General features: G+C 38.0%; 1 protein-coding gene across 1 annotated transcript in view; it reads left to right on the forward strand.

Moving 5' to 3' along the window:
• Positions 1–8050, forward strand: part of WDFY4 (WDFY family member 4) — a 395486-nt gene that overhangs the window by 60127 nt on the left and 327309 nt on the right. Inside the window, 3 exon segments of the mRNA XM_078150902.1 lie at positions 377–829; positions 1937–2038; positions 4948–5138. Coding sequence (XP_078007028.1) covers positions 377–829; positions 1937–2038; positions 4948–5138 — 746 coding nt within the window.

An 8050-nucleotide genomic window follows, 5' to 3' on the forward strand; every position in this document is an offset into this window, starting at 1 on the left:
TTAATTTTGCCTTAGTTTCCTCATCTGTAAAATAAGCTGGAGAAGGAAATGACAAACCACTCCAGTATCTTTGCCAAGAAAATCTCAATGAGGTTGAGAAAAGTTGGACATAAATGAAAAATGATTGAATAGCCACAAAAATTTAGCACAGTTCCTGGCCACAGAGTAAGCACTATATAAATTTTATTATTATTATTAGTTTATTTTATCTAATTCACACCAGACTCTCTAATAAGCCAAAGACTGAGTTTTCCTCTATTTTCCCTAGCTTTTCCCCTAAGGTCCACCATTTTAACTGAGATATTAGCGTTATAATTAGTGCAACAAATATTTCAAGAAATATCTAAGTCTTTAGTATTTTTATTTTCTCCTTCAGGGATGACTGTGAAAAATCTCCAGGCCTTTCAAGTGTTGCAAAACGCCTTCCAGAAAACCAGCGACCCCCTTCTCTGCCGAAAAATATTATCCAGCATCAAAACAATATGGAGCTGGAATGGAAGGAATTTTTTCCTCTTGGAGTGGACCCTGCAGCCTATCTCCCAGTTTGTAGAGATCATTCATCTGAAGCCCCCCCTGGCTCAGATGCAGTTCTTTCAGCTGTTGGAGTCTGTGGTGTTTGACCTGTCTTTTGTCCCGCATGAAATTCTCAAGAAAGTGCAGAATTTGGTCAAAGAGAACCAAGCACCATCTTGTACCTTAGTGGCCTTACGGAGCCTCCACAAGATCATCGCACATGATTTGCTCTTCACTGACATATTCAGGGACTCAGGGCTTTTGGGTCTCTTGCTGGCTCAGCTGCGAAAACAAGCGAAGATCATGAGGAAAAGAGGTATGGTTCAGAGATCACAGTACAATAATACTCTACTTACTGACCTTGCTGGCTTCCTTTTACTCCCAACTAACACCCCACTTTCTCCAGGAAGCCTTCCCTACCATCTCTTCATTCCATTACTTTCCCTCTTTCAATTATTTTCTATTTATCCTGTATATAGTTTGCCTGTGTATATCTGTTTGCATGCTGTCTCTCCCATTAGATTGTAAGCTCCCTGAGAGTAGGGGCTGTCTTTTGCCTTGTTTTGTATCCCTAGTGTTCAGTACAGTACTTGGCACAGAGTAGACACTTCATAAATGTTATGCAATTGAATGATTTCATAATACTCAGCTTTTGGAAGCTGAGCTCAAAGGACTCATTTATCCAAAGTCAAGAGGAGAGGCCAGGTCAATTTCTTGATCCATCCTATATGAACTTTATTAATTTGAATTTAATATGCTGTTCTAAATATAAAACAAGTCAGCCTACGGTCACTCTCATGTGTCTTCTTTATTAAAAAAAGAGTCCAGTCTTGTGATGTTATCTGTTTCAGGAACTCTGAGCATCAAAATTCTCTCCAGATGAAGTTCATCGACTCATGTGTAGCATAACTTTAAAGATTTGCCTGGGCACAGAGATGTTAGTCATTGCCCATAGCCACATAGCTCCTATGTTTTAGAAGCAGGATTGGAACCTAGATTTTCCTGTCTCTAAGACTACCCTTTTATCTACTATTCCAGGCTTCTTCTCATTTGAATACTCCCTCACTAATATTGCCACTATATTATCCAATTTTCTTAATTAATCAGCAAGGAAAAAGCAATTAGACCAAATACTAAAAGTACTACATGCCTGGAGGAAGAAAAGACATGGTGTTCTGAACTTATTGTACTAACATTCAGTACATATCAAACTCTTATACAGTAAATTCTGAGAAATGAACATGCCTGGGATGTCGTAATCTCTTTTTCTGTGATGTATCTGGTAATAACTTTGGACCAGATGATTCTGATGCTTCAAAACGAGCAGAATAATCATGAGTTCATTCTTTTCTTACCCTTTAAAGGAACAGGTCTCAAATCATAGTGATGTGAAACAATCCTTATTTCATTTTTTATATGGCAGGAAACAGGGGGTTATCCAGTTTTGAGGATATGGACAGAGACCTGGCCTGTGTGATGTTGAAAATTGTGGCTGCGCTGCTGCAGGGTTCTGTCCGTAATACAGGTAAGGGGGATTCACAATGTAAATGTTTCACAATTCCTCTTGAAACCTTGAGCTAGGTCTTACTGAATGAATTTATATCTATCTGTCTATATCTGCATATCTACCTATTTATGTCTATCTATCTACCTATCTACCTACATACATACACAAAATACATGCATACATATATACATACTGTCTATCCTCTATCTGAATGGTAATTGATGAAGATATCACAGCTAACATCCAGTAGCTATCAGATATTTATTAAACATCAGCATGTTAGTGGATTTGTTGACAATCTATTTTCACTCCAATGGTTCCTGACTTAATTTTTAATAATCTTAGTAATCTTAATTTTTAAGCCTTAACAACAAGAGAGTGAACACAGGAATGAGCAGCTAGGTGGTGCGTTGGATAGGCCACAAGGCCAGGAATCAGGAAGACTCATCTTCCTGAGTTCAAATCAGGCCTCAGACATTTACTAGCTATGTGACCCTGAACAAGTCACTTACACCTATTTGTCTCAGTTTCCTGATCTGTCAAATGAGCTGGAGAAAGAAATGGTAAACCCCTGCAACATCTTTACCAAGAAAACCCCAAATGGGGGTCACGAGGAGTCAGATGTGACTGAAATGAGTTAACAAGACACAATCACAGTGTGTCATTTTTGCCTGGCTCAGTTAATCCTATTTTGATGAGCTAACAGGTCATAATGAAAATAATGCATGCATGTATTGTCTATTGTCCTTTCGGCATTTAATAGGTCTCTTAAGCCTATGGAGTATTCAGTTAAATGTATAAACTATTACACTTTGCAGACATATGTCCCTGGGTGGGCTCAAACCACCAACCTTGTGGTTAACAGCCACACACACTAACCAGTCATGCCACCGAGACTCTAACAAACTATTTGATGGAGGACTCACACGTGACAAGTGTTCACATGATGGTCAGAAAAAGTGGTACAAGGACATTCTCAAGGTCTCCCTTAAGAACCCTGGAACTGATTGGGTGATGTTTTACTTGTAATTGATGGCACAGACCCCCAGCATGGCATGCCCACATCAGAGAAAGTGCTGTGCTCTGTGAGCAAAGCAGGATTGAAATATTTAAAAAAAAATGCAAGATGCACAGATTCAGAGAATACACCCTAAATGTTCCCATGGACTATTTGTGCCCCACTTGTGGTAGAACATTCTGAGTTCATATTGGTCTGCTCAGCCACAGTCAGACACACTGTGACTTGACTCCAGCATAGTGATGTCACTTCGGTACTCTTTGAGAACAAAGGACAGCAACGAACCAATAAACTATTAGATTGGGACTAGTGTTATCAATATTAGAAACATCCCTTCTAGATTTAATCCTCCATCAGTCTATGAATATATGTAGTACCACATAAATCATAGGTATATTTGGCTTCTGTGTTCTGAGAAGCTCAAATAGTATCTACTGTCAAAAAGCATCCAAGACCAAGCTTGGTGCTGAAGGACAGGTGATGAAACACAAAGGGTCAGTGGTGAGGGGCACTAAAGTGTGAAATATTTCCCATACTTTCAGTTGCAGTACATGAGTTTCTTTTGCTCAACTATTTTTCTTTGTTACAAGCGGCTTCTTCCATCAGGTGGAGGGAGGGATGTAAAATGACTATGGAAGGAAGCAAATGAAACTTTAATAAAACTTTTTAAAAATAGTATTTTAATTTCTCAATTACAAGTAAAAATAATTTTTAACATTTTTAAAAATTTGAGTTCCAAATTCTCTCTCTCCCTCTTCTCCCCCATCCCTCAGTTGGCAAGCAATTTGATAAAGGTTATATATGTGTAATCATACAAACATATTTCCATATTAGTCATGTTGTGGAAGAAAATACAAACCAAAAAGAAAACACACACACACACACACACACACACACACACACAAAAGGTGAAAAATAGTATGCTTCAATCTTCATTCAGACTTTCTCAGTTCTTTCTCTGGAGGTGGCTAGCTTTTTCCATCATGAGTCCTTTGGAATTGTCTTGGATTATTTAATGAAACTTTAAAAAAATATCCCATCAATTCACAGTTTCAAAGAACATTTTAAGGTGTTCAAAAAAGGCCTACTCAGAGTCAAAGGGACCCATGAGGACTAAGTCTTTGAGTAGTTTGTGAGGCTCCTATTACAAACAAAAACATATCGGTTCTGGGTTCCCTTATACATCTCCTATGACATCCTACCGAAGAAAATGCTCCAAAATTTAGTTTTATATCTTTTTGAAATGAAGTTGGGGGTATCAGCAGGGGTGAAATAAAAGTTAATATTTTGAACATTTCATAAAGTTAGCATAGTATATGAGGGCAACAAAAGGCTAGAGGTAGCCCTTATAGTTTATGCCTATGCTATTTTAATGTCAATATTCCAAATATTTGTGATTTCATTGGTGTGGGTGTGCCCTTTACTAACACAGATGGTCTTAGAGAGTTACCATAGTCAAACAAATTCATTACTCTGTAGTCCATCTGGTAATGAGCCTCTCTGAACTTTAATGAAGCTAGTCATCAGAAAAAAAAGACATATAGTAGATGATTTCCTAGGATAGTAGGATTTCTAGGATAGTAGGATCTGTTAGAGATAGTGTTCTAATAGCATAAGGTTCTTTCCATGTCGTAATGAGACATATCTCATGGTTATTTTTCCTTAAACAAAAAAAAATCAATTGGAGAGTAAATATATTCTTGTTGCTTTTGATTTCAAATCTCTGAATTTCCTACTATTTGATTTCTAGAATGTGTTTTTAAAAATAGATATGTATCACCATAAGAAAAAAAAGTAGTCGAGCAAGGGAGAAGTGGACTTGGAAGATTGTGTTATAAGATACAGTTGTATTATTGTCTTTCCACCATTATCTTTCCTTCACTTCCCAAACTCTCCTTGTGGTCCACAGTTGTCCTGAAAGATCATGGTATGGTTCCTTTCATCAAGATATTTTTGGATGATGAATGCTATCGTAGTGATTCTTTAAGCATCTTAGAGCAGCTCTCCACCATCAACACTGAAGAGTATATGAGCATAATCATTGGAGCCCTGTGCTCTTCAACTCAAGGAGAACTCCATCTGAAACTGGATCTACTGAAGGTGATTTATATTCCTCCTTTGTGTTTTTATTCTCTTGTATACCACAAATGCTACGTGAGGCATTCCATATGCTGTTATTGCTTTTACTTTTATCTTATTCTGAGAGAATGTCATTAAAGTATCCTAAAACAATAACTGAGACTGCTAAAAATTATGCCAGTGTTATAATAAAAATCAAGTAGAGTTCAGAAATAATCTTGGGATATAGGTATTAAAACATATTGTTACTTCTAATATATCTCTGCATGTAATTCAATGCAAGCATAAAAAGAAATACTTTCTGGAGTTCATAAACACCCTTTAGATAAAACAGTTTTGTTACTGAAATTCAAAATAACAATGCATTTTTAAAGTTTTCCTTCATTTCGTTAGTGGTTTTCCTGCTTACTTAATAATAGAATCCAAATGTTACTGAATATTTTATTTGGGCCTTGAACCCCTAAATGAATTTTCCATATAGTTCTGTGCGGTGAGTGGTTCTCATTTTTAAATTCTCTACGGGCAAGAATAATTTTTCTCCCTCTCAGGTTATTGTGAGACTCAAATGAGGTAATGTATGTGAAGTGTTTTGCAAATGTTTAAATGCCAAATCTAAGACTCTGATTTCATCAGAGTAGGGAACTTTTTGGGTTGGAAACTCCAGCACTGTGGATTGGCATCTAAGCTTTACCACATTGTCTCAGTGTCACAGGCACTAAGAGTTTAAGGCTTGTCCATGGCCACATGTCTAATCTGTAAAATCAATGAGGTAATATACGTAAAGCAATTTACAGACCTTGAGAGCTAGCAAATGGCTCATCATCATCAATATCATTTTTCAGAGGTAGGAACCGAACCCTGGTTTTCCTGACTCCTAGACTATTCTCTCTACTATACCATGCTATGTCTTTTAAAAAAAAAAGGACTACATAAATGTCAGATAATATACTCCTTCCAAGACTTTACCCTGCAGTGATTCTAGTATTGGAGATCCCTTCTGGCCCTTTAGGGTTCTCCTGAAATATTGGAAATACATGGATCTACTTCAAGATGTGTAATGTCCTTCCCCCCAATATATTCAGAGAACTGAAAAAACTTTATAAGATATCACTGGTGAAAAGTTAGGTATTTAAATTTCTGCTTTAAATACAGATTATAAGTAATTTTCATTTCTAGCTAAGGAAACAGAGGTGAAAAGGCACAAAGGTGAAGGGACATTATGATGGCATAAGCCTCTTTGGCAAAGAGTGGGAGCCTAGATATTCTAATCACCTTTAGGAGATATTTTTCAGAATTCTTTATAATGCTTCTTTTACAATTGTTTCTTCTTATGATCATAAATAGAGTGCTAGAAGGGACCTTAAAATGATTTGAAAGAAATTCTCTTTGTCCTATTGTTTTTATAGATGAGGAAGCTGGGGTCTAGAGAGATTAGGTGATTTGTCAGTGACCACACAGGTAGTAAATGGGAGAGACAGGATTTGAACCCAGACCCTCTGATTCCAAATCCAGCTTTCCTTCCATTGCTTCATGCTGCTACAAATACTTGCACCACCTGCCTTCCATATTTACCCTATAGACCCAGAATCAGCGTGTGTTTTGTTGTTCAGTTGCGTCTAATTCTTCACGACCCCACTTAGGGTTTTCTTGGCAGAGATACTGAAGTGATTTGCCATTTATTTCCCCAGCTCATTTTAAAGATGAGAAAAGTGAGGCAAAGAGGGTTAAGTGACTTGCCCAGGGTAACACAGCTAGTAAAAGTCTGCGGCTGGATTTGAACTCAGGAAGATGAGTTTTCCTGACTCCAGGCCTGGCGCTGTAATGCACTATGGAGCCACCTAGCTGCCTTAGAATCAATGTTATGTCTTGCAAGTTGGGCTCTAATGATTTATTTGAAAGCATGACAAAAACATGGAAATGAGTAGAAACAGTTACTGTTAGCTTAGAACATGAGCTTCTAGACAGAAAGGCTCCTGCTGTGGGTTTGATTGGCATTTCCTTGGCATATTGTGGGTGGTCGGTATGTCTAGTACTGTAGAGTCTTAGATGTCTTCCAAGCCTTTGGTGAACGTTGAGCTATCTTTGAAATATAGTGTGTATGTGCCTGATAAGTGGGCATTTGGATTGCACTGGAACACTTGTAGTGATGGGGAACTCATCGGCTTGGAGAGCCATCTGTTCCATGTGTAGACATCAAATAGAAGATAGTAAAAGTTTGCTGATTGCGATAAAATTAGGTTGACGAGAAATCTAAATTAGTGGAAGGTTTGAGTTATGGAACATTTGTTCAGGAACACAGTTTGCTGTCTCAAATGCTTACTGTGCCTAGGCCTGACTGGCAGCGATTTTTGTACTCGGGTCTCTTCTTTGATTCAAAGATGGGGCTGGTGTGTGATTCTGTATTAAAACACCTGCCTAAGAAGCAACAGATTCTACTTCCCCTACAATGACGTTTATATAGTAGTAATCATACTCAAAGGACAGCTAGATGGCACAGTGGATAGAGTGCTAGGCCTAGAGTCAGGAAGACTCATCTTCCTAAGTTAAAAGCTAGTCTGAGACATTTACTAGCTGTGTGATCCTGGGCAAGCCACTTACACCCGTTTGCTTCAGTTTTTTTCATCTGTAAAATCAGCCATAGAAGGAAATGGCAAACCACTCCAGTATCTTTGTCAAGAAAACCCCATGGGGAAGCTAGGTGGCGCAGTGGATAGAACACCAGCCCTGGAGTTGGGAAGACCTGAGTTCAAATCCAGCCGCAGACACTTGATACTTACTAGCTGTGTGACCCTGGGCAAGTCACTTAACCCCATTGCCTAGCCAAAAAGAAAAAGAAAACTCCAAATACAGTTATGAAGAAACAGATGTGCATGAAAATGACTGACCATCACCAACAACAATCATACTCACATTTGCATAACACTTCAGAGTCT

Source organism: Phascolarctos cinereus, unplaced genomic scaffold (assembly GCF_003287225.1).
Source record: "Phascolarctos cinereus isolate Bilbo 61053 unplaced genomic scaffold, phaCin_HiC Scaffold_3;HRSCAF=262, whole genome shotgun sequence".
NCBI classification, from domain to species: domain Eukaryota; kingdom Metazoa; phylum Chordata; class Mammalia; order Diprotodontia; family Phascolarctidae; genus Phascolarctos; species Phascolarctos cinereus.